General features: G+C 42.6%; 1 protein-coding gene across 1 annotated transcript in view; it reads left to right on the forward strand.

Moving 5' to 3' along the window:
• The window catches only part of LOC308616401 (mucin-16-like), a gene marked incomplete at its 5' end in the record, with an annotated part of 102,317 nt that overhangs the window by 61,764 nt on the left and 14,308 nt on the right, over positions 1–26,245 (forward strand). Inside the window, 3 exons of the mRNA XM_081232649.1 lie at positions 9,961–16,488; positions 18,377–18,481; positions 26,013–26,114. Of these exons, the coding sequence (XP_081088775.1) occupies positions 9,961–16,488; positions 18,377–18,481; positions 26,013–26,114 (6,735 nt within the window). The remainder of the gene's footprint in view (positions 1–9,960; positions 16,489–18,376; positions 18,482–26,012; positions 26,115–26,245) is intronic.

The raw sequence follows: 26,245 nt of genomic DNA on the forward strand, positions 1-26,245 counted from the left end.
AATATCACAGCTTTAAAGAAGACTTTCCAGAGGAGGAGATGCTTGAACTGTGTGGGGTTTTTTTTTCATTTATTGAGGTAACATTGGTTTATAACATTATATAAGTTTCACGTGTACAACATTATATTTCGACTTCTATATACACTACAGCATGCTCACCACCAAAAGCTTAGTTTCCTCCATCACCATAGGGTTGATCTTCTTAACTCATTTCATCCTCCACCCATTCCATTTCCCTTCTGGTAACCTGTACTATGTTCTCTGTACCTATGTTTTTGTTTTTGTTTGGTTTAGTTTGTTCACTTATTTTTTTTAATTCGGTTTTATTTATGCAGTATTTTATTTATATGTTTGTTTTTTATATTCCACAACTAAATGAGATTCATATGGTATTTGACTTTCTCTGTCTGACTTATTCCATTTAGCATAATACCCTCTAGATCTACCCATGTTGTCACAAATGTCAAGATTTCATATTTCATGACTGAGTAGTAGTCCAGTGTGTGTGTGTCACACACATTCTTTATCCTTTCATTCATTGATGGGCATTTAGGTTGTTTCAATATCTTGACTATTGTAAATAATGCTGCAAGGAACAGAGGGGTGCATATATTTTTTTCAGATTAGTGTTTTGATATTCTCTGGATAAATGCCCAGAAGTGAAATAGCTGAATCATATGGTAGTTCTATTATTAATTTTTTGAGGAATCTTTAGACTGTTTTTCATAGTGACTGCACCAATTTACATGAACACCAACAGTTTACGAGTGTTCAGTGCAATCCCTATCAAAATTCCAATGACATTTTTCATAGAAATAGAATTATAAAATCCTAAAATTTATATGGAACCACAAAAGACCCCGAATAGCCACAGCAATCAGAGAGGAAAAAGAAATAAAAGGAATCCAAATTGGAAAAGAAGAAGTAAAATTGTCACTGTTTGCAGATGACATGATACTATACATAGAGAATCCTAAAGATGCTACCAGAAAACTACTAGAGCTAACCAATGAATTTGGTAAAGTAGCAGGATACAAAATTAGTGCACAGAAATCTCTTGCATTCCTAGACACTAATGATGAAAAATCAGAAAGAGAAATTAAGGAAACACTCTCATTTATGATTGCAACAGAAAGAATAAAATACCTAGGAATAAACCTACCTAAGGAGACAAAAGACCTGTAGGCAGAAAACTATAAGACATTGATGAAAGAAATTAAAGATGATACAAACAGATGGAGAGATATACCATGCTCTTGGATTGGAAGAATCAACATTGTGAAAATGACTCTACTGCCCAAAGCAATATACAGATTCAATGCAATCTGTATCAAGCTACCAATGCCATTTTTCACAGAACTAGAAAAAAGAATTTCACAATTGGTATGGAAACACAAAAGACCCTGAAGAGCCAAAGCAATCTTGAGAAAGAAAAACGGAGCTGGAGGAGTCATGCTCCCAGACTTCAGACTATACTACAAACCTACAGTCATCAAGATAGTATGGTACTGGCACAAAAACAGAAATATAGATCAATGGAACAGGATAGAAATCCCAGAGATAAACCCACTCACTTATGGTCACATTATCTTTGATAAAGGAGGCAAGAATATACAATGGAGAAAAGACAGCCTCTTCAATAAGTGGTGCTGGGAAAACTGGACAGCTATATGTAAAAGAATGAAATTAGAATGAACTAAAAATGGATTAAAGATCTAAATGTAAGGCCAGACACTATAAAACTCTTAGAAGAAAACGTAGGCTGAACACTCTATGACATAAATCACAGCAAGATCCTTTTTGACCCACCTCCTAGAGAAATGGAAATAAAAACAAAAATAAACAAATGGGACCTAATGAAACTTAAAAGCTTTTGCACAGCAAAGGAAGCCATAACCAAGACAAAAAGATAACCCTCAGAATGGGAGAAAATATTTGCAAACGAAGCAACTGACAAAGGATTAATCTCCAAAATATATAAACAGCTCATGCAGCTCAATAACAAAAAGACAAACAACCCGGAGATCGGTTCAAGATGGCGTAGTAGAAGGACATGCTCTCACTCCCTCTTGAGAGGGCACCAGAATCACAGCTAACTGTTGAACAATCATCGGACAGGAAGACACTGGAACTCACCAAAAAAGATACCCCACATCCAAAGACAAAGGAGAAGCCACAATGAGACGGTAGGAGGGGTGCAATCACAATAAAATCAAATCCCATAACTGCTGGGTGGGTGACTCACAAACTGGAGAACACTTATACCACAGAAGACCACCCACTGGAGTGAAGGTTCTGAGCCCCATGTCAGGCTTCCCAACCTGGGGGTCCAGCAACGGGAGGAGGAATTCCTAGAGAATCAGACCTTGAAGGCTAGCTGGATTTGATTGCAGGACTTTGACAGGACTGGGGGAAACACAGACTCCATGCTTGGAGGACACACACAAATTAGTGTGAACATCGGGACCCAGGGGAAGGAGCAGCGACCCCATGGGAGACTGAACCAGACCTACCTGCTAGTGCTAGAGGGTCTCCTGCAGAGGCAGGGGATGGCCGTGGCTCACTGTGGGGACAAGGACACTGGCAGCAAAGGTTCTGGGAAGTACTCCTTGGTGTGAGCCCTCCCAGAGTCTGCCATTAGCCCCACCAAAGAGCTGGGTATGCTCCAGTGCAGGGTTGCCTCAGGCCAAACAACCAACAAGGAGGGAACCCAGCCCCACCCATCAGCCAAAAGGTGAATTAAAGTTTTACTGAGCTCTGCCCACCAGAGCAACACCCAGCTCTACCCACCACCAGTCCCTCGCATCAGGAAGCTTGCACAAGCCTCTTAGATAGCCTCATCCACCAGAGGGAAGAGAGCAGAAGCAAGAAGAACTACAATTCTGCAACCTGTGGAAGAAAAAACACATTCACAGAAAGACAGACACAATGAAAAGGCAGAGGACTTTGTACCAGATGAAGGAAAAAGATAAAACCCCAGAAAAACAACTAAATGAAATGGAGATAGGCAACCTTCCAGAAAAAGAATTCAGAATAATGATAGTGAAGATGATCGAGAACCTCGGAAAAAGAATGGAGGCAAAGATCGAGAAGATGCAAGAAATGTTTAACAAAGACCTAGAAGAATTAAAGAACAAACACCTAGAAGAATTAAAGAACAAACAAACAGAGATGAACAATACAATAACTGAAATGAAAAATACACCAGAAAGAATCAATAGCAGAAAAACTGAGGCAGAAGAATGGATAAGTGACCTGGAAGACAGAATGGTGGAATTTACTGCCACGGAACAGAATAAAGAAAAAAGAATGAAAAGAAATGAAGACAGCCTAAGAGACCTCTGGGACAACATTAAACGCACCAACATTCGCATTATAGCAGTCCCAGAAGGAGAAGAGAGAGAAAGGACCCGAGAAAATATTTGAAGAGATTATAGTCGAAAATTTCCCTAACATGGGAAAGGAAATACCCACCCAAGTCCAGGAAGTGCAGAGAGTCCCAGGCAGGATAAACCCAAGGAGAAACATGCTGAGACACAGTAATCAAATTGACAAAAGTTAAAGAGAAAGAAAAATTATTGAAAGCAACAAGGGAAAAATGACAAATAATATACAAGGGAACTCCCATAAAGTTAACAGCTGATTTCTCAGCAGAAACTCTACAAGCCAGAAGAGACTGGCATGATATATTTAAAGTAATGAAAGGGAAGAACCTACAACCAAGATTACTCTACCTGGCAAGAATCTCATTCAGATTTCACGGAGAAATCAAAAGCTTTACAGCCAAGCAAAAGCTAACAGAATTCAGCACCACCAAACCAGCTCTACAACAAATGCTAAAGGAACTTCTTTAGGTGGGAAACACAAGAGAAGAAAAGGACCTACAAAAACAAACCCATAAGAATTAAGAAAATGGTAATAGGAACATACATATCGATAACTACCTTAAACGTGAATGGATTAAATGCTCCAACCAAAAGCCAGAGGCTCGCTGAATTGATACAAAAACAAGACCCATATATATTCTGTCTACAAGACGCCCACTTCAGCCCTACGGACACATACAGACTGAAACTGAGGGGATGGAAAAAGATATTCCATGCAAATGGAAATCAAAAGAAAGCTGGAGTAGCAATACTCAGATAAAATAGGCTTTGAAATAAAGAATGTTACAAGAGACAAGGAAGGACACCACATAATGATCAAGGGATCAATCCAAGAAGAAGATATAACAATTATAAATATATATGCACCCAACATAGGAACACCTCAATACATAAGGCAACTGCTAACAGCTATAAAGAGGAAATCGACAGTAACACAATAATAGTGGGGGAGTTTAACACCTCACTTACACCAGTGGACAGATCACCCAGACAGAAAATTAATAAGGAAACACAAGGTTTAAATGACACAATAGACCAGATAGATTTAATTGATATTTATAGGACATGCCATCCAAAAACAGCAGATTACACTTTCTTCTCAACTGCACACGGAACATTCTCCAGGATAGATCACATCTTGGGTCACAAATCAAGCCTTGGTAAATTTAAGAAAATTGAAATCATATCAAGCATCTTTTCTGACCACAACACTATGAGATTAGAATCAATTACAGGGAAAAAAACGTAAAAAACACAAACACATGGAGGCTAAACTATACATTACTAAACAACCAAGAGATCACTGAAGAAATCAAAGAGGAAACCAAAAAATACCTAGAGACAAATTACAAGGAAAACACGACAACCCAAAACCGATGGGATGCAGCAAAAGAAGTTCTAAGAGGGAAATTTATAGCAATACAAGCCTACCTCAAGAAACAAGAAAAATCTCAAATAAACAATCTAACCTTACACCTACAGGAACTAGAGAAAGAAGAACAAACAAAACCCAAAGTTAGTAGAAGGAAAGAAATCATAAATATCAGAGCAGAAATAAATGATATAGAAACAAAGAAAACAATAGCAAAGATCAATAAAACTAAAAACTGGTTCTTTGAGAAGATAAACAAAATTGATAAACCTTTAGCCGGACTCATCAAGAAAAAGAGGAAGAGGTCTCAAATCAATAAAATTAGAGGGCTTCCCTGGTGGTGCAGTGGTTGAGAGTCTGCCTGCCGATGCAGGGGACGTGAGTTTGTGCCCCGGTTCGGGAAGATCCCACATGCCGCGGAGCAGCTGGGCCCGTGAGCCATGGCTGCTGAGCCTGCGCGTCCAGAGCCTGTGCTCCACAATGGGAGAGGCCACAACAGTGAGAGGCCTGCGTACTGCAAAAATAAATAAATAAAATAAAATAAAATAAAATTAGAAATGAAAAAGGAGAAGTTTCAACAGACACCACAGAAATACAAAGCATCACAAGAGACTACTACAAGCAAGTCTACGCCCAAAAAATGGACAACCTGGGAGAAATGGACAAATTCTTAGCAAGGTATAACCTTCCGAGACTGAACCAGGAAGAAATAGAAAATATGAACACACCAATCACAAGTAATGAAATTGAAACTGTGATTTAAAATTGTCCAACAAACAAAGGTCTAGGACCAGAAGGCTTCACAGGTGAATTCTATCAAACCTTTAGAGAAGAGCTAACACCCATCCTTCTCAAACTCTTGCAAAAAATTGCAGAGGAAGGAAAACTCCCAAACTCATTCTAAGAGGCCACCATCACCCTGATACCAAAACCAGACAAAGATACTACAAAAAAAGAAAATTACAGACCAATATCACTGATGAATATAGATGCAAAAATCCTCAACAAAATACTAGCAAACAGAATCCAACAACACATTAAAAGGATCATACACCATGATCAAGTGGGATTTATCCCAGGGATGCAAGCATTCCTCAATATACGCAAATCAATCAATGTGATACACCGTGTTAACAAATTGAAGAATAATAGGCATATGATCATCTCAATAGATGCAGAAAAAGCTTTTGACAAAATTCAACACCCATTTATGAGAAAAACTCTCTAGAAAGTGGGCATAGAGGGAACCTACCTCAACATAATAAAGGCCATATATGACAAACCCACAGCAAACATCATTCGCAATGGTGAAAAACTGAAAGCATTTCCACTAAGATCAGGAACAAGACAAGGATGTTCACTCTTGCCACTATTATTCAACATAGTTTTGGAAGTCCTAGCCATGACAATCAGAGATGAAAAAGAAGTAAAAGGAATACAAATCGGAAAAGAAGAAGTAAAACTGTCACTGTTTGCTGATGACATGATACTATACATAGAAAATCCTAAAGATGCCACCAGAAAACTACTAGAACTAATCAATGAATTTGGTAAGGTTTCAGGATACAAAATTAAGGCACAGAAACCTCTGGCATTCCTATACACCAACAACGAAAAATCAGAAAGAGAAATTAAGGAAACACTCTCATTTACCACTGCAACAAAAAGAATAAAATACCTAGGAATAAACCTGCCTAAGGAGGTGAAAGACTTGTACTCAGAAAACTATAAAACACTGATGAAAGAAATCAAAGATGACATACACAGACGGAGAAATATACTATGTTCTTTGGATTGGAAGAATCAATATTGTGAAAATGATTATACTACCCAAAGCAATCTACAGAGTCAATGCAATCCCTATCAAATTACCAATGGCATTCTTCACAGAATTAGAAAAAAATTTTTTACAATTCATATGGAAACACAAAAGACCCCGAGTAGCCATAGCAATCTTGAGAAAGAAAAACGGAGTTGGAGGACTCAGGCTCCCCAACTTCAAACTATACCACAAAGCTACAGTAATCAAGACAGTATGGTACTGGCACAAGAACAGAAATATTGATCAGTGTTAGAGTATAGAATACCCAGAGATAAACCCACGCACATAAGGGCACTTAATTTAGGACAAAGGAGGCAAGATCACACAACGGAGAAAAACAGCCTCTTCAATATGTGGTGCTGGGAAAACTGGACAGCTACCTGTAAAAGAATGAAATTAGAACACTCCTTAACACTATACACAAAAATAAACTCCAAATGGATTCAAGATTTCAATCTAAGACCAGAAACTATAAAATTCTTAGAGGAAAACAGGAAAAACACCGTTTGACATAAACCACAGCAAGATCTCTTTTGACCCACCTCCTAGAGTAACGGATAAAAACAAAAATAAATAAATTGGACTTAATTAAACTAAAAAGCTTTTGCACAGCAAAGGAAACCATAAACAAGACAAAAAGACAACCCTCAGGATGGGAGAAAATATTTGCAAATGAAACAAGAGACAAAGGATTAATCTCCAAAGTATACAAAACAGCTCATGGAGCTCAATATCAAAAAAACAAACAACCCAATCCAAAAATGGGCAGACCACCTAAATAGACATTTCATCAAGGAAGACATACATATGGCCAAGAAGCACATGAAAAGATGCTCAACATCACTAATAATTAGAGAAATGCAAGTCAAAACTACAGTGAGGTATCACCTCACACCGGTCAGAATGGCCATTTTCAAAAATCTAGAAACTATAAATGCTGGAAAGGGTGTGGTGAAAAGGGAACCCTCCTGCACTGTTGGTGGTAATGTAAATTGTTACAGCCACTGTGGAGAACAGTATGGAGGTTCCTTAAAAAACTAAAAATAGAACTACCATATGACCCAGCAATCCCACTACTGGGCATATACCCTGAGAAAACCATAATTCAAAAAGAGTCACGTACCACAACATTCAATGCAGCTCTATTTACAATAGCCAGGACATGGAAGCAACCTAAGTGTCCATCGACAGATGAATGGAGAAAGAAGATGTGGCACATATATACAATGGCATATTACTCAGCCATTAAAAGAAACGAAATTGAATTATTTGTAGTGAAGTGGATGGACCTAGAGACTGTCATACAGCGTGAAGTAAGTCAGAAAGAGAAAAACAAATACCGTATGCTAACACATATATATGGAATCTAAAAAAAAACTGACACTGATGAACCTAGTTGCAGGGCAGGAATAAAGAGGTAGACACAGAAAATGGACATGAAGCTGGGAAGGCAAAGCTAGGGCGAAGTGAGAGTAGCACTGACATATATACACGACCGAATGTAAAATAGGTGGCTGGTGGAAAGCAGCAGCATAGCACAGGGAGATCGGCTTGGTGCTTTTCGATGACATAGAGGGGTGGGATAGGGAGGATGGGAGGGAGGCTCAAGAGGGAGGGGATATGGGGACATGCATATGCATATGGCTGATTTGCTTCGTTGTACAACAGAAGCTAACACAGTATTGTGAAGCAATTATATTCCAATAAAGATCTATTAAAAAATAATAATAAATAAAGAGACCTAGGAATGAAGGCTCCTGGTCTAGGAATGCATAAGAGCATGGCTGGTCAAGAGGGACCCAAGTCCTTGACTGCAACTGTCTTGAGCAACTTCAGTGTATTGGCTGTGCACAAAGTCTGGTGTGGGGAGGACAGATTTCCTGTTTGAAGCTAATATCCTTGAGGTAATTGCCTATGGTTGGGCCTGAAAAATCACACACAGCTTTTTACCTACAAGCCAGACTCCTCAATAACTACAATAATTTTGCTGGATTTAACTCATGTTATATATGAATATTTCAAAATGAATAAAGGTATAATAGAGTGATGAAGACCCTACTCGTTCTAAGGAGACAGATAGTTTTAAAAATTTATATGTTGAGACCAATCAGATCAGAAGTCCCCACAATTAACAAAAAGCTTTCCATCCCTTATGACCATCTTGAGGGTTTGATTTAATGTAAAAAACACAGTGACTCTTTAAATGCCTTCTCAGAGACAAATGAGGGCATTGCTAAGCCAGTATCTAGTGAGAATGTTCCTCATAGGTCCGTATTCTTAGGGAATGCAAAGGTAACACCTCTATCTTTTACTTCAGGCCCTGATGAGTCTGTGGCAATCACCTGGATCCTCTCTCTTCATCCCTGGGGTCAAAAATTGGATTGTTTAAGGAAGTAAAATGACTAGGTTTGAAATCGATTTCTTTGGCTTCTTGTCACTCTAAAGATGTTGGTTATTTTTTTTTCTAGAGATTGTATTAACGGAACACTGTTATTACTTCACCGTAGTAATTTATATGATTAGTAGCCAATCAATTCAGCAGGAGAAAATGCCACAGGGTCAGTTCCCTCCACACTTTCTCTTGCACCAGGGTGAAGGATCTTTCTAAATCAGAGATCCTCAGTGGAATTTTGTGTTGACAGGGAGGGCACAGATAGACTTGAGGTGATACGGTTTTCTTTTGTTACAGTAGAGGAAGGGATCCTGGCCCTTGGCTATGCCAAGTTGGTGAGGATAATGTAAAAAAGAGTGCTCTTAGAAGGTCGAGCTTTCCTTATCCCTGTGGCAGTTACATGCCCTTTACCTCAAGGACAGGAAAAGGGTTCAGAGAGGGAGATGAATTTGAAAGAGGATGAAGGTAAAGGAAAAGAATTTTATCACCCTTCTATTCTGTTGCTTCTCAAATATAAATCCTTAAGTGGCTTTTCAGTGAACTAAGATTTGGGACATCTAGCAGAGGCTTGAAGTTATAAGCTGAAACTGGTTCCACGAGGGCAGGCTCCAAGGAGAAAAGTAAAATAGGGTAGGGAAAGCCTCGTGCATGGGTAGAGTCCAGGTTCATCACATCCTTCCTTGTACAAAGAGCCCTTCTTTGTAGGGTATGTAGTACACTGAGCTCCAGGTAACAATTTCTTCTGAGTAAACAAGAGGGTCAAAGCCCTCACCCCACTAACCCTAACACTTTGATCCATATTTGGGGATGGTCAGTATGTTCCCTGGTGTCCAGAGTCTTGAAATGTGGTAGGAGAGGGTTAACATTTTCTTTTCTGGAGAAATAGGAAATAGTTTGAGTTGAAATCACAGGAAGGAACAAATGATACTGTCAATCAGGACTCCTGTACCATTTGCATATCTCCTATCTATTCACTTTCCAATCACAGGTATGTTCACAGGAAGCCCAGAAATGGCTACAGCCTTCAAAATCATAAGCTCCAAGGAGCCCAGCACCAGCCCAGAAATGAAGTACACTCCGGGAAATTCTTGGAATACTTCAACAGCAACTGTCCCTATGAAGGCCACAGTGGAACCAGTCACACTTCAGTCCACAGCCATAGAGAGTGGCAGCATCAGCCTCCCTCACCTGCCCACAGGATTCATGACACCAGCCAAGTCACCAACAAAAGGGACAGCAACTACAGAATGGGTCTCACTCTCCCCATCTGCGGTTTGGGCCAACCCCCATCTTGGGACTCCAGAAGGGGCCAAAAAGTCATTGGGCACAGTGTCCTCTGTCTCCCGAGACTCAAATCCTAAAGGCAACATAGGGACTGGTCCACAAACAAGCCCAACTCTGATTCCAAGGACAACTGGAATGAATTTATCCATGTGGCTTGGCTCCACTGGAGGGACCACCGTGGACACACATGTCTCTCTGAACACATCTTCCACTGGTCCTGAAGACTCTGTGGCCATCCCGGACTCTGTGACAACCCAGAGGGTAACCATGAGCTCAGTGACAGATAAATCTGAATTTATAACCAAGACAAGGGTCAACATCACAGTCATTCCTTCCACTGTTCTGAGTAAAGATACAATGACAGATGAACAACAGGCAAGTATATCTGTGAGTGAGGCTTATTCATCAGCTAGCCCATGGTCAGAGCAGACAACTGGGAGTAACCTGATTCTTGGTAAATCCCCTGAGGCCAAAGACACATTGCATAAAACCTCCGTAGAACAAACCACATTAGCATCTCTGACCTCTGAAAGCCAAGACATTACCAGCATCACCAATGCCTCAGGAGGAAAAATGAGCTCTTCACCATCTGTCACATTCCCCTCCGTGGGGTCTACGACACTGGCGACCATCACAAGTGTAGTAACTAGTGATGTTGCCTCTACTCTTGGGCAACTATCACAGACCTCATATCCTGCAGGAGTGAGCAACATGGAGGTAACCATAGCTCCCACTCCACTTGTTACCACCACCATCACCACTATGGAAACCAATTCAGTCCTGACTACCATGCCCGGCCCAAAAGGAAGTGGGAGCACCACGGACAGCACCCTGGCTACAGAGACCAGCACATCTGCCCTACAGCACCCGCCCACCTGGTCATCCACAGCTGCTCCTGCCCCAACATCAGGCCCCAGGACTATCACAGACATGGCTTCAATCTTGGAAGTCACAGGTTCTCCTAAAGCAATTTCTGCAATGAGCACAACTTCATCCATAGCGTCAAGCACTGAATCAGGCTCTGTGTCTACCCACCATGGCCTTGTGACTGTCATTGGAACCAGCCTAGCCATCCCATCCTCCTTTGCTTCAGCTGAAAAGACAGAGGCCAGCACAAGTGTAAGGACATTGAGTCCTTTAGACACAACTGCATCTATGCCCATCTCAACTTCTGGTGTCGAGAGGATGAGCACCTCAGTTCCTGACATTTTAAGCACAAATTGGACTCCCAGTAGAAGAGAAACAGAAGCCTTGCATGTTTCAGTGGCTTCTATGGACCATCCAAATACAAAGACTATCCCAAAGATCCTCCCATCCACTCCTCTGCCTGATTCTCTGTCCACTCTTGACTGGGCCACTGGGAGTTCTGTGTCATCAGCCATAACCTCTGCCTCAGTTCTTCAGGAGGTTACAACTCCTTCAGGACTCCCTTTGGAGAACATGATCAGCCCAACTACCTCACAGCTGCCCTCCTCCATAGAGGACATTACAAGTGAGGTCACACCTGTTACAATGGTAAATAGCTCTAAAGTCACTTTATCAGGGAGGCCAGATCTTGCCAGCAAAGAAGTAGAGCAGAGTTCTACCCAGCTTCACATCACAGCTTCTGCAGATCCAGGGTATATGTCTAGACCAGAAGCAACAACTCTGGATTTAATCCCATACACAGTAAGAACTCCATATCCAACTCCCTGGGTGAATGGGATAAGGACTCCTACAACAGAGGCAAGAGCTACATCTCATTCCTGGATGGGGGAAGAAGAATCAAGCTCAAGCACATCTCTGAACACCGAGGTGATAAATGTCTCTTCTGTCTCAGGAGGGACCATCAAGGAGGTTACTGACTCTCCAGGCTTATTAAAGACCACAGATCTACTGGGCATAAGCTTGGAATCTGGGACAACTTGGAAAAATGGCACATATGAGAGAATAGACACTTCTGAACCTACCACAGACAAAGAGACAATTCACCCATCTACAAACACAGTAGATACAACAGTATGGCCCTCAAATTCTGAACATGATCTTCATTCCACTGTCCCAGCCCACTCAGAGTCATCCATGGGTACATATCCAATGAATACTACCTCCATCATGCTGAATACCATTGTTTCCACATCAGCAACTACCTGGCCAGAATCCACAAGGGCTGGAAGAGAGCTTGATTACCCCCTGACCACTGAACTGAGGGAATCCAGTATTTACATGGATACCAACTCAACCGCAGAGATAAGCAGTGTCCATTCCCTAAGTTCTTTTGCTACTACTAGGGTGTCCGGGAGAGAAGTCACTACCTCTGACAGAATTTCCAGCCCAGATCTAGCTCAGTCCACAAGGTCATTAGACATCACCAGGTCCTCTACCTTCCCTGACATAATAGACTCTGAAAGAATGACCATCACCATGCAAACAGGTCCTTCTGGGACTACATTGCTGGGTGCACCTACCATGGACACATTAGCCACAGCCTCCTTGTCAGGGACTTACTTGGCTGTGACTCAGGGATTTCCACAGTCAAAGATAACCACTCAAATGAGCAAAGGTCCTGAAGGTGTGTCATGGACAAACCCTCTCTCTGTGGGAGAAACCACCTCTTCTTCCTCTTCCCTAGCACCTATCTCTGACACAACCTCATCTTCTCATGTTTTGTTGACATCACAAGGGCAAAGTACCACCTCTACTCTACCTGTGACCTCAGGTCTCTTGCCTGAGAACTTTGGCTTGGGGAAGACCAGAGACATGTTGAAGACGAGTTTGGAAACTGATACCAATTTACCCCCAAATTTGAGGAGTAGTTCAGATGAGATGTTTGTTACCACAGATATAGAAGCAATTCATCCTTCCACAAACACAGCAATGACACATGTAGAGACTACCAGTCGTGAACATGAATCACATTCTCCTGTCCTGGCCCACACACAGCCATCCAAAGCTACATCTTCAGTGGTTACCTCCTCTACCATGTGGGACACTACTGCTCCCACATCAATGTCTGGCTCATCTGAGACTATAAAGATTGAGAGAGAGTCAGTGTCCTCTCTGAATACTGGACTTAAGGAGACAAGTACCTACCAGGAGACCAGCTCTGCTACAGAGACAAGCACTGTCATTTCCAATGTGTCCACAAATGATGCTACTACTGAGGTCACCAGGACACAAGTTACCTCCTCTAGAAGGATATCCATCCCAAACCCTGCTCACTTCAAAACTTCTCCAAACACACCTACAGAAAGCAGAACCAGCCCCTCTATATCCATGTTCATGACAGAATCTTCGGGAATGACCATCACCACCCAAACTGGTCCCCCAGGGGCTACATCACAGGATACACTTACCTTGGACATATTGACCAAGGTCTCTGGGGCAGGGACTCATTCGAATGTGACTCAGAGTTTTACACACTCAGAGATGACCACTCTCAGAAGCAGAGGTCCTGAGGGTGTGTCTTGGACAAGCCCTGCCTCTGTGGAAAAAACCAGGTCTCGCTCTTCCCTAGAACCCATCCTTGCCACATCCTCACCTTCTCCTGCACCTTTCACATTACAAGGGAATAGTACCTTCTCTCCTGTTTCCATGACCTCAGTTCTCACCTCTGGCTTGAGAAAGACCACAGAAATTTTGGACACAAGCTTGGAACCTGTGACCAGTACACCTGAAAGTGTGAACAACGTCTTGCATGAGATACTGACCACTTCAGAAGCCACCACAGATACAGAAACAATTCATTCTTCAACAAGAACATCAGTAACCGATATAGAGATCCCTAGTTCAGCACATAAATCACAGTTCACAGTCCCAGCCAACACAGAGCCATCTAAAGCCACATCTGCAATGGTTATCTCTTCTACCATAAGGGACATCACTGTCTCCATGTCAATTTCAGACTCTTCCGAAACTACAAAGACTGTGACAGAGTCAATATCCTCCTTGACCCCTGGACTGAGGGATACCAGCACCTATCAGGAGAAAACCTCAAGTAGAGATCCTTCCAAAAACACAGCCATAACCAATGTGGCGACCAGCAGTTATGAACATGAATCACGTTCCTTTGTCTCAACTGACTCAGAACCATCCAAAGCTGTATTTCCAATGAATACAGCCACCACCATAGGGAAAACCACAGTTTCCACCCCAAAGTCTAGCTACTCTGACACTACAAGAATTGAGACTGAGACAAGTCCCTCCTTAATGTTTGGACTAAGGGAAACCAGCACTTCCAAGGAAACCAACTCATCCACAGAGCCAACCATTAGCCTTCCTGGTGTGAACATTAGTTCTATTACTAAGGTGACAAGGACAGAAGACATCTCCTCTAGTGGTGTACTCAATCCAAGCCCTGCTATTTCCACCATGTCACCAATAAACTCCACAGAAATCATCACAAAACTTTTCACTTTACCCACAATGACAAAATCAACAAAAAACACTGTAACCACTGAAACAGGTCTTCCTGCAGCTACATCACAGGGCATACTTCCCTGGGACACATCAACCAAAACATCCATGGTAGGGATCCATGCAGCAGTGACTCAGAGACATCTACACACAAAGCTGATGTCTGCCATTAGCAGAGGTGCTGAGGTTGTGTCTTGGCCAAGCCCTGCCTCTGTGAAAGAAACTGGCTCTCCATCTTCCCCATTGATTGAACCTGCTATGACAACACCCTCACCTCAGCCATCCACATTACCAGGGAGGAGCCCCTCCTCTCCTACCCCTGTGACCTCATTTCTCACCCATGGTCTGGAGAAAACCAAAGACACATTGGGTACAAGTGTGGAAGCTGTATCCAATTCACCTTCAAGTGATATCGGCACAACCATTGAGATACTGTCCACCTCTGAGGTCTCCACAGGTACAGATGCAATTCAGCCCTCCAAAAACACAGCTGGGACCCACCGGGCCAACACAAGTTCTGGACATGAAGCACATTCCTCTGCCCCAGCTGACTCAGAGCCATCCAATGTCATGTCCCCAATGGTTACTCCTTCCCCCTCTAGGGACACCCATGTTTCTACATCAATGCCTCACTCTTTAGAAACTACAATGTTTGAGATAGACTCAACATCCTCTCTGACTCCTGATCTGAGGAAGACCAGCACCGTCCAGCAGAACAGCTCAGCCACAGAGAAAATCGCCGTCTTTGGGAAGACCAAAGACAGATTGGGTACAACCTTGGGAGCAGTGACCACGTTACCTCCAACTTTGAGTAGTCCCACAGTTGAGATAATTTCCACCTCTGAATTCTCCATAGATACAGCGAAAAGTCTTCCTCCCACATACACAATAATGAGTACTGTGGGTTCCAGCAGTTCTGGACATGAACTAAGTTCCTCTGTCCCAATTTTTCCTGAGTCCTCCAGCACCACATATCCTATGGGTCCTGCTTCTTCCGTGTATGAGACCACTCTTTCCACATCAATGCTTTCCTCCTTTGAGATGAAGACACTTTCCCATCTGACTCCTAGACTGAAGGAGACAAGAATAGCCTTGGATTCCAGCTCAAGCACACTCACAAACACACCTTCATCGCCTCTGTCCACCCATGGTTTGAAGGGTCCCAGGACTGATGCTACGTCTTCTGTGAAAGTATCAGCACCAGATCAGCCTCTGTCTACACAGTATACTGACATTCCAGTGGAAACAGTCACACGCTTTTACACTTCTCCCTCCATTACAGGGTCTGCTGGCATAACTGTCCCAGAATCCAATCTTTCTGTGCCTGTATCAGAAAATACACATTACCTAAGCACAGATATGCTGTCTTCAGCTGAGACCATTTTTGCTAATAACACACTAACACCTTCTTTGTCAGAGGCCATGGCTTCCTTTGCTACATCTGGAGTTCCAGGTGCCATCTCAGTCAGTCCATTTTCTAGGACAGAATCAGGCCCTGGGGATGCTACTATGCCCACCACTGCAGAGAGTCTACCTTCTTCAGCTTCAATACCATTCCCCTCTTTGACCTTCCGTACCACTGATTCTTCAACCAGCCCACTCCCCCATTGGATTACTTCCTCACCAGCTACCCCAAGAACAGTAGACACCAACCTTGAGGCAGAGAGCCGAAGCACTGCTGCATTACCCTTGGTTACAGCCAGTACTTTGCAGACTTGGACCCAGCCAGTCAGGACATCTTTACCACCCATTATGGGTACCAGAATGACAGAGAGTGTTGGTTTGGGAACAGTGACAAGTTCTTCTCAAGTTCTTCCACACTCAACCCAGTTGTCAAGTAAGGACCCATTGCTCCTACGCTCTCATTATTTGGGGCTCATAGAAAATGGCTTCTTTTCCGACAGGTAAAAAGGAGTTAATTAGGAGTTTATTACTGCACCAGAAATTCCTTTAGCAAACATATATGTTGATCTATTTTCATGTCCAGGCATTGAAATAAGCACTGGGGAAACAAAGCTAAATAAGCAAGTAGTTGAATAATTATAGTACCATGATGGATGTTGTAACATTACAGCTAATGTTGATGATGACAATAATGATAACAACAAATGTTTATAGAACACTTATTCTGCATCAAATGCTATTCTATTAAGTTCCTCATTGGAAGACAGTTTGAGAAGGGACTATTATAAGCCCATTCTACAAATGAGTCAACTGATACAGAGAGAGGTTGAGTAATTTGATCAAGATCATTAAAGCTGGTAAGTGATAAGAACTCAGACTATATGGCACTAGGAACCCATGTTCTTAGCCATTAGGCTAGGCAGGAGTGGTCTGAGAGATAGGAGAAAAAGCAAGAGATTCTGGCCTCACAGAAGCCAGAGGAAGAGAGAGTTTTAGGAAGGAGGGATGGTCAGTTCCATCAAATGCTACAGAATAGCCAAATTGAAATGAGGTGAGGTGAAATGACCCAACATGTGGGTCCTCAGGGATTCTAATGAAGGGAGCATCAGTGAGTTTTAGAGGACTGAAACAGCAGATAAAATAATACATAGATAAAAGGAGAGATTCCTCCTTTAAACTAACCATGTTTCTATATTGAGAAGAGAGTCAGCAAGGGAGAAGGGAAAGAAAAAGGTGAGTGAATGAAAATCGAGGGAACAAAGTACCTATGGATGTGGGAGGTACTTAGGACCTAGGAGGAGAAACACCACCTCCAAAAGAACAGTAGATGAGGTAGGGAACTTCTTGGGAGGATTCCATTCCTTGGATAAGTTGAATTTGATGCCAGATTTTGTTCTGGACACAAATCCAACAAGGCCCTCCAACTACTCCAGCACCTGTTCACTAGACAATATGTACCGAAGGGTGATTTGATTATTCCCCAAAATACTTTTAACAATTCACAATCAGGTTAGACACACTGATGGCTATTGACCCATGTCTTAAAACGTGGCTTGATAGTTGAGTGATGGGTGTTCAGTAAGCAAGTGATGAGTGGAATGGAAAGAAGGTAGGACTGTGGTTGGATGGGAGGAAGGAAGAAAGGAAGAATGGAGTGATAGATAAATGAAAGAAGAAAAGATAGATGTATAGAAGGAAGGATGAATGTATAGAGGGAAGGATGAAATAAGGAAGATGGATGGAAGAAAGGATTGAAGGAAATAAAGATGGAAGGAAATACTGTAGGGATGAAAAGTTGCAAAGAAAGGAGAGAGGAGGGGCCTCCCTGGTGGCGCAGTGGTTGAGAGTCCGCCTGCCGATGCAGGGGATACGGGTTCGTGCCCCGGTCTGGGAGGATCCCATATGCCGCGGAGCGGCTGGGCCCGTGAGCCATGGCCGCTGGGCCTGCGCATCCGGAGCCTGTGCTCCGCAACGGGAGAGGCCACAACAGTGAGAGGCCCGCATACCGCAAAAAGAAAAAAAAAAAAAAAAAAAAATTAAAAAAAGAAAGGAGAGAGGAAATATGAAAGGAAAGATGCATGGTAGGAAGAAAGGATAAAAGGAAGGATGGATGGAAGAATAAATGGGTAGATATAAGGATAGATGGACAGAAAGATGGATGAATCTCTAGGTGAATGGATGGACACAGCCCTGGTTCCAATCCATACAGATGGTTGAGAAGAAATGTGTTGTATAGTCAAATTAAGTGGATCTATTTAGACCATGTTCTCCTTCTAGATGAGATGAGTTACTCTAGGTCTCTTCCCTACCCTCTCCTGCAGGGACTGATGGCACTGTGGAGCATATCACAAAGATACCCAATGAAGCAGCACATGGAGACACCACTGTCCATGTCCCACTGGCATCCACGTCTGCTAGTCTTAGAGGTAGGTTCAACTTTGCTTACTTCCCAGTAATCTGGCTTATGCCTTTGTTTCCTGTTCCAGAGGGATGAAATGTTTGTTTCTTTAGAGAAAGAGCTATGTGGAGTTGCCATGGGCTTCCCTGTCTCAATTGGATCTTTGTCAAGTTGTTACCAGGTAGATGTTACTTTTCATTCCCTCATAACATGCTGAGTGAGTTTAGTTCAAGGTTGGATATGTCAACTTCACAAATCCGACCAGGTTAACTTAATTCTGAAAGTGTTTATTAATAATTTACTGTGTGTTAGAAACTATGACATAAACTAAGGATGCACAGATGAAAATAGATCGGCATTGCATCCATGGAGCTCTCAGTCCAGTAGAGGAGACAGCAAAGGAACAAAATAATTATTATGCAAATTAAAAAATTTTCTTATTGGAGTATAGTTGATTTACAATGTTGTGTTAGTTTCAGGTGTACAGAAAAGTGAATCAGTTACACATACACATATATCCACTCTTTTTAAGATTCTTTTCCCATATAGGCCATTACAGAGTACTGAGTAGAGTTCCCTGTGCTATACAGTAGGTCCTTATTAGTTATATGATGCAACTTTAAAGTATTTGAATGGTAGAACGAAGGCTTCATGGAGGAGGTAACATTTGAGCTGGGTTTGAAAGGATGAAGAGGAATTTAGCAGGAAGACAAGGAGAATTGATGAAGACATTCTGGACAGAACGGAGAGCTGCATGCAAAGGCACAGGGAAGGGTAAAATCTGGACATATTTGGGAGGTACAAATAATTCACCTTTGCTAAACTATGAAATATACAGATGAGATGATGGGAGATGAGACTGTAGACTGGCAGAAAACAACATTCAGAAAACCTTTTAAGCCCTTGTAATGCTTGGATGCCCTTTAACAAAAGGACAAAAAGTTTGTGGCCAAAAAAGTCTGACAAACATGTTGCTCCTGGAAATTCCCTGGCAGTCCAGTGGTTAGGACTCTGTGCTTCCATTGCAAGGGGCACGGGTTCAATCCCTGGTCAAGGAACTAAGATTCCACAAGCTGCGTGGTGTGGCAAAAAAAAAAAAAAAATGTTGCTCCTTCCTAGAGGGTAATAACATGCATAAGCATGTTAAAGGTTCTGAGATATCCTGCTGTAAAGAAACTTGTTTAGCCTTATTCAACACAGGGTTTTACATAATTATTTGACTATAATTTTTTCCGCTGAAAAGCACCTACTAACATGTTACAGTATTATTGGTCTGCATGAGTGTTTAAGAGGTGCATGTGTATATAGCAAGGAGTTCTCCTCACCACATGGCTAAAAGGTAAAGTTCCCCATATCCATTAAGTTTCTTCCAACATTTTTAAATTATTTATTTATTTATTTATCTGTTTATTTATTTTTGGCTGCGTTGGGTCTTCAGTGCTGCACGCGGGCTTTCTCTAGTTGCGTCCAGCAGGGGCTACTCTTCATTGCGGTGTGTGGGCTTCTCATTGCAGTGGCTTCTCTTGTTGCAGAGCATGGGCTCTAGGCATGCAGGTTTCAGTAGTTGTGGCACGTGGTCTCAGTAGTTGTGGCTCGGGGGCTCTAGAGTGCAGGCTCCGTAGTTGTGGTGCATAGGCTTAGTTGCTCCGCGGCATGCAGGATCTTCACGGACCAGGGGTCGAACCCGTGTCCCCTGCATTGGCAGGCGGATTCTTAACCACTGCGCCACCAGGGATGTCCCATTTTCCAACATTTTTAGAGACCAGACTATTTTACCAGTACATTTTGGAAGCTTTTTGCCAGATCCAGGCTTTGGACAGAGTCACCACCAGTCAGGTTATTAGCCTTATCCTGTGACCCAGGTATCTTTGGTTGTCTCCCTCCAGAAGCAGACATGAGGTAAGGATGGGGCAAGTAGTTTATTTTAGGTGGGGGGTGGTCCCAGGAAGCGCTGGAGAAGAGAAGGAAAGGAAGTCAATGCAAGGTGCTTTCCTGAGCAGGTCACAGTTTTGGGCAAAAGAGTGTCAGTTCCACTGGGGACCTCTAGGAGACAGCATAGAACACCTCACCTGGCCAAGTGGCTGGAGTGTTTATCATTCAACTTCCTTCCATTGTTGGCCATGGGCTGCTTGGTCCTGGAGGTAACCCTCAGCACTTCCAGCCTGCCGGACACACAGGCTAAGTGAAAGCCCTTAGGTGCAGAGCTACAGGGGCTGCATTAGGATCCCGTTGTGATTACGTACTGCAGCAGTGAGTGCTTACAGGATATGAGTGAGGCATTGCCAGTTGGCTACACCAGATCACTTGGAAATGGATCACTGAGCCTCAGGTGATAACCAATATTTAGATGGCAAAGTTTATGAGGGATAGCTAACCATATTCATTGGCTTCTTTCAATATAGAGCGGGATTTCTCAACCTCAGTACTATCGATATTTTGGGCAGATAACTACTTGTTTCAGGGGGCTGTAGGATGTTCAACAGCATCCCTGGCCTCTGCTCACGGGATGCCAGTAGCACCCTCCATATACACACAGCTGTGACAACCAAAAATGTCTCCTGACATTGCCAAGTGTCTCCTGGGAGCAAAACTGCCCCAGGCTGAGACCACTAAATTAGAGAATCCTGAGGACCCCACCCTCCATGGTCATTTTCTCCTTACATCCTTCCTTTCCATCCTGGCCCCCACGAGATCCTGAAACTCCATTAGGGAATTAATAACCTGCAGTGGTTGAGAGCATAGGTCTAGGATTCAGAGAGAACTATGTTCAAACTTCCACACTATCAGTCAGTAGCTGTGTGATCTTGGCAAATGATGATCTCTGAGTTGCTGTCTTTTCCCTGGTCTGTAAAATGACAACAATAATAGGATATACACTCAGTGTTCTTGTGAGGCTCAAAAATACAAGGCATGTTAGGTAATTTGCTCATCATCATCAACATCATCATCTTCATCATCAAATACATATTAAACACATTAGGACGTCTACTCTTGGAGATCTGTTTTTTTAGGGTATATCCAGCAACACAAGGACATTGTTCCACCATCAGAGTCCAAATCCTCCTCCTTTTGTCCCTCTCCCTGCAACAACCTCCAGTAGGCTTTGTGGTCTTTATAGAGAAGCCTCCTTGTAGTTCTTCCTCCTTCCTGGGGACCTTTATCTGAAGGTCTGGTCAGTAGCTGCTGTCTCAGCCAATGTCATTCCTCAGAGACTGAATTCCAGTCACCTTGGCCAGCTAGCATGGTTCCTGGCAAATTCAATTCAGTAAACATTTATTGTATATTAGAAGTCCAAAGAGTAGGAGTAGTAATAATGTGTGGTTGTAGCTACTAACAGTAGCAATAACTCTAGCAATAGTAGGTAATAGCAGGCAGCAGCAGCAGTAGTAGCAAGAACAGTAGTAATAGGTGGTAATAGTAGTAGTAACAGCAGTAATGGTTGGTAGCAGCAGTGGTAGCATTAACAGTATTAACAGCAGAAATGGCAGGTAGAGGCAGTGAGAGTAGTAACAGTAGTAATAACTCTAGCAATAGTAGATAATAGTAGACAGTAGTAGTACTGGTGGTAGTAACAGTAGTAATAGGTGGTAATAGTAGTAGTAACAGCAATAACAGTAGTAATAGGTGGTAACAGTAGTAGTAACAGCAGTAATGTTAGGTAGTGGCAGTGGTAGTAGTAACAGTAGTAATAACAGCAGAAATGTAGGTAGAGGCAGTGAGAGTAGTAAGAGTAGTAGTAGTAGGTAGTAGCAAGAGTAGTAATAACAGTGGTAATAGTAGATAAATAGTAGTGGTAGTAGTGGTAACATCTTATTACAAAACAGGAGGCATTGTGCTTGGTGCATTTTTATCAAGACTCTGAGATGACCACTGTACTTATTCCTACTTTATAGATAAGAAAATGGAGGTCTAGCAAGATCTGACAACTTAAGGAGCCACATATCTGTTTAGTGGAGGAGCCAGAACACTAATGTGGTGTAAGAGCCCAAGCTCTTAAGCACAAAGATACATGATCTCTCTCAGGTCAGAGGAGACCTGCTAATGTGCATATTCATCCATGTATTTGTTCATTCATTCATTCATTCATTCAACAAATATTTGTTGAGCACCTACAATATGCCAAGCAGTCAGACATTAGTAGATATTACCAGGCAGACTGGGAGAGGTGGTACAGTGCAGGTTCAGACAGTATGATGAGGAAACATTGAGAAGGGAGAGATGGATTCCTACATGGATTTGTAAAGGTAGATTTGAGCTAGGGTTTGAAGAAGGGCAGAACATAAATCCTATGAGAGATGGGCATGGCAGGTAGAGAAAACAGCTTGAACAAAGACTCAGAGGGAGAGTACAGAGAACATCTGGGAACAGGGGGTGGTCAAGAATTCATGGAGGAGTTCCCACATCTACTTCTCTGACTGATATGCATTGAGGAGACAATAAATATATCAGAGAAATTATAGAAAGTGACTAGAACTTTGAGGACTTTGTTTTATAAATACAAAAAAAACCCAACCCTGAAACCCATTTAAAAAAATCCATTTGTGTGGGACTTCCCTGGTGGCGCAGTGGTTAAGAATCCACCTGCTAATGCAGGGGACATGGGTTCAAGCCCTGGTTCAGGAAGATCCCACATGCCGTGGGGCAACTAAGCTCATGCGTCACAACTACTGAGCCCACACGCCGCAACTACGGAAGCCTGCGCACCCTAGGGCCCATGCTCTGCAACGAGATGCCACCACAATGAGAAGCCCGCGCACCGCAACGAAGAGTAGCCCCCACTCGCCGCAACTAGAGAAAGCCCGAGTGCAGCAACGAAGACCCAACGCAGCCAAAAAAAATTTTTTTTAATCCATTTGTAACCTCATTCCTTAGCGAATGGCAATGTTAACCACAGTCTTGTGGGTTATCCATGCTTGGCCAAACTTCCCAGGATCTCCTTCTCACTTCCTGAATAGTTTATCAAAAAAGGTAAAGTTCTTAGACTTAAATGAACTACAGTTTAAATCCTGGTCTTGACACTCTAGATGTAATTAAATATCAAAAATCTCTGCGTACTGGTTCCAGTAGCTACTTACTTGATGATCTTGGATATATTGTTTAACCTCTTATCTGTAAAGTGCAGGGAGAAATATCTACATCAAAATAGGTATTGGGTGCATTAAATAAAGTCAAGTCTTCGGACGTACTATCTAAAAATTTTAACCTCCCTGAGGATCGGCTCTTTCATCCATAAAATAAAAGTGATTACTATGTAATCATAATTTTAAAGGTTTAAAATGATAATTAATATAGGATACTTAACAAATGAGAGGTCTCCAGTTATTATATTATTATTTGTAACCGAAAGTGGGGCCCACTGCTTACTGCTCAAAAGCCAATAAAGAGGCAAGTTTGGTGGAAAGGAAAGTTTGCTTTATTTTGGATGCCAGCAACTGTGGGGAGAGGGGAGGGTGGACTCCTGTCCAAAGGCCAACTCCCACCCCCACAACCAGTGGGCAAGAGCTTTTATGGATGGAGGGAGGGGGCTACATGCAGAAACAGCACAGTCAGCTCTCACAGTCATCTTGAAATTGGTCATCAGTGGTCTGACCAGCGTCATCTTGATTGTTTTAAGTACAGTTAATCTTCAGTTTTAGGGTTGGTTTGTTTCCATTTCTTTGAGGCAAATTCTTGGAATTGTGTCAGCTTATGTCATGGCTACGGTCTGGTCATCATGTAGTTAATTTCTTCCACCTGGTAGGGGTTTCAGTCTCTACAAGACAGCTCACAGGATATGGCTCAGAATATTATCCATAGCCCTCGAGAAGGACCTAAAGGTCCTTGACTTTGCTTAATGACTAAACTATCATTTAGTCTTTTTTTGTCTGCTTTTCTTTGCTTCTGCATTATTCTCACTTCTCTGATTAAACTTATTCTTTGGCTAAAGTGTTTCCACAGACAAAAGGCAGGCTGAGGACATGGGGGTCAGAGACAATAGGGTCCTGCTCCATTTCAGTATCATATTCTCAACTGTCAGTTCCCAACCAGAGATGCGTATGAAGAAACTGCCTGTGGTGATAGAACACTTGCCCAGATGATAGCCTGATTGACAGACTCAGGATCTCTGTGAGGGTGCGTTCAGAATAGATAGGTATTTTTTTCAAAGCTAAACAAATAATTATCATCACAGCTCTGGTTAAAAAATGAGCAGTGGTCTAATTTTCTGGATCATACTTTTTCTCTCTGCCTTCTCCTACTTTCACTCATTTTAGATTAGAGATTATTCCAATATGGTCCTGAGGTATTTATACTCTCTTGAACTTGGGCAATATAGCTGCCACCTATGTCTATAGTTAATAAAAAGAGCAATTAGATTTATTCGGATATCAGAGAGCTCTTTCATTTTATGTGCATGGATCTTATTTTTTTTTTTTTTTTTTTTTTTTTTTTGCGGTAGGCGGGCCTCTCACTGTTGTGGCCTCTCCCCCTGCAGAGCACAGGCTCCGGATGCGCAGGCTCAGCAGCCATGGCTCACGGGCCCAGCCGCTCTGCGGCATGTGGGATCCTCCCAGACCGGGGCACGAACCCGTGTCCCCTGCATCGGCAGGCGGACTCTCAACCACTGCGCCACCAGGGAAGCCCTGGATCTTATTTTTTTTAAGATTTATTTATTTTATTTATTTTTGCCTGCTTTGAGTCTTAGTTGTGGCATGCAGGATCTTCTCTGAGGCATGCAGGATCTTTCTTTGCAGCACACGGGCTTCTCTCTAGCTGTGGCATGCAGATTTTCTCTCTCTAGTTGTGGTGCACAGGCTCCAGGGAGTGTGGGCTCTGTAGTTGTGGTGCGTGGGGTCCAGAATGCATGGGCTCTGTAGTTTGCGGCATGCAGGCTCTCTTGTTGAGGCCTGTGAGCTCAGTAGTTGCAGCACGCAGGCTTAGTTGCCCCACGGCATGTGGGATCTTAGTTCCCTGACCAGGGATCAAACCCACGTCCCCTGCATTGGAAAGTGGATTCTTTACTACTGGAGCACCGGGGTAGTCCCATGCATGGATGTTTTTGAGTTTTGTTTCTGTTGTTATTATTCTGATTTCTACCTGAGGAAAAAATAATAAACCTTATGTCGGTTTCCATTTTCAGTTTTTTCACTGTTCTCTTTTTATTTTCATGCTGTTAATATTTATAATAAACTCATAAACTGATTTTTTAATATATTTTCTTGGCCGCCGCACAGCATGTGGGATCTTAGCTCCCCAACCAGGGATCAAACCAGTGCCCCTTGCATTGGAAGTATGGAGTCTTAACCACAGGACCACCAGGGAAGTCTGATGTTTTAAAATTCTGTTCCTGTTCTAAATAAATACTTTTAAACAAACAAACAAAAAAAGAATTCATGGAGGAGTTGCAGCCCAAGATGAGTCAGGTAAGGTGAGGGAATGCCAATCACAATTCCTTTTCCCATTCCAGAAGCATCACTGGCACACCCCAGGCAGACATTTCTCTCCCTTTCCTGATGTGGAGAAAAAATAAGCGATTGCCAACCCAGTAAGTAGTAATCATGTGTCCCTCCTACAATTCACAGGACTATCAGTAGGAGGAACAGAGAGGGCAGAGACCACTGCCATGGCTCTGAAGACCACTTCCACAGTGACTTTGACTACCAGAGTCTCTACTCCCACTTCAGGTATGCTGTCTCTCCTTAGGACATCAGATAAAACAGCCAGCATAAGCACAACAGGAATGATCATCACAACCCCAGACGTTCCAAAGATGACAGCCTCATTTGTCACCAGACCTGGAGACAAGACCAGCACA

Source organism: Mesoplodon bidens (assembly GCF_964165515.1).
Source record: "Mesoplodon bidens genome assembly, chromosome: 4".
In the NCBI taxonomy this organism is placed as follows: domain Eukaryota; kingdom Metazoa; phylum Chordata; class Mammalia; order Artiodactyla; family Ziphiidae; genus Mesoplodon; species Mesoplodon bidens.